Source organism: Penaeus monodon, chromosome 21 (genome assembly GCF_015228065.2).
Source record: "Penaeus monodon isolate SGIC_2016 chromosome 21, NSTDA_Pmon_1, whole genome shotgun sequence".
Lineage (NCBI taxonomy): Eukaryota > Metazoa > Arthropoda > Malacostraca > Decapoda > Penaeidae > Penaeus > Penaeus monodon.
The window spans coordinates 38,021,466-38,022,649 of record NC_051406.1 but is presented as its reverse complement, the minus strand read 5'-3'; the positions used below and the strand labels follow the sequence as shown (position 1 = coordinate 38,022,649).

At 37.3% G+C, this 1,184-nt stretch overlaps 1 protein-coding gene across 1 annotated transcript in view; it reads right to left on the bottom strand.

Annotated features, from left to right (window-relative positions):
* Window positions 1–1,184, bottom strand: part of LOC119586461 (transmembrane protein 164-like) — a gene marked incomplete in the record, with an annotated part of 20,214 nt that overhangs the window by 17,141 nt on the left and 1,889 nt on the right. The window contains 1 exon segment of the mRNA XM_037935193.1: window positions 39–263. Within this exon segment, the coding sequence (XP_037791121.1) occupies window positions 39–256 (218 nt within the window).

The window sequence follows — 1,184 nt, the reverse complement described above, 5'->3', positions numbered from 1 at the left end:
CACTTCCTTACAAAACATAAAACAAACTTGTTACTTACCTAACAAACTTATATGAGGAGGGATATGTTATATATGAATAACCCCAGAAGAAGTATACTATTGGTATTGCAATCCCTAAGAGGGTTTCAAATAGCCTACGATGAATTGTAAGGAAATTTGCGCAGTCTGGCCCACCATTGCCTGGAATCGAGCCATCGACACCTCCGTAGCTCCAGTCCAAAACATTTTCCAGTGTGTACCGCCTTCCAAACTCCATCCAGTTTCTAAAAAAGTAAGAAAGAAAAAAGCTTTGAAGCTATTGTCCCTTACCTTACTGGCTGATAGTCATCCATCCATCCATCCACTCTTTAGAATACGATGATATAATTGACCTATATTGCTAATAATGATGAAGCAATTTTCATGTCATAACATTAACATAAACTTGGGAACTTTGCAAAGTTAATGCTTACATTTCTTATTCTTTTTACAACTTCAGAAGCAATGAGTGAAGATTTTTTTTTTTTTATCAGACACTTAATTCTGATCCATATCCTCTGCCAGGACTATGAACAATAAATACAGTCATAAAACAGAATACTACAAACAATAATACAGAAAAAAAGTGGTACTCCCTAGTCCCTGGACTGCACTCAACTACTGCATTTAAACTGCACCATTAAAAGCCACTAAACCTCCACTACACAAAGTCAGGCATGACAGAACTTGGACTAGTTCCTTATTCAGCCTCACATTATGCCAGGATGACCTCCTATCACATCTTGATAGACCATTCTTAACACCGGGATGACAACTCTGCATCATGTACAGTCATGTCTGCTCTAAGTTGTGCGTGCTAAATAAATGTGCATTTGATTGGCCCTAGAAGCACTCATAAAGGCAAAATAGCCCCTAAAAAGTATGCTTAAGGCCTCTTTTTAGCCTCATAAACAAAGGCATAGTAAATGGGATAATTTTATGATTTCCATGTTTCTGATTTTTCCATCAAGCAGCTGACTGTACATACAACTAAACACATGACTGACTGCCTGAAAGATCAGCATGCTCTGCCTTGCCAGAATATTTGTGGTTAAGATTAAATTACCCTGAAGTGAAATTTCCCCAGATTTTTTTATAATGCATTATTCTTTATTTTTGTCTAACCCGGTGCTGTGCTATTTTGATAATTAACCCAAGGCCGTTGG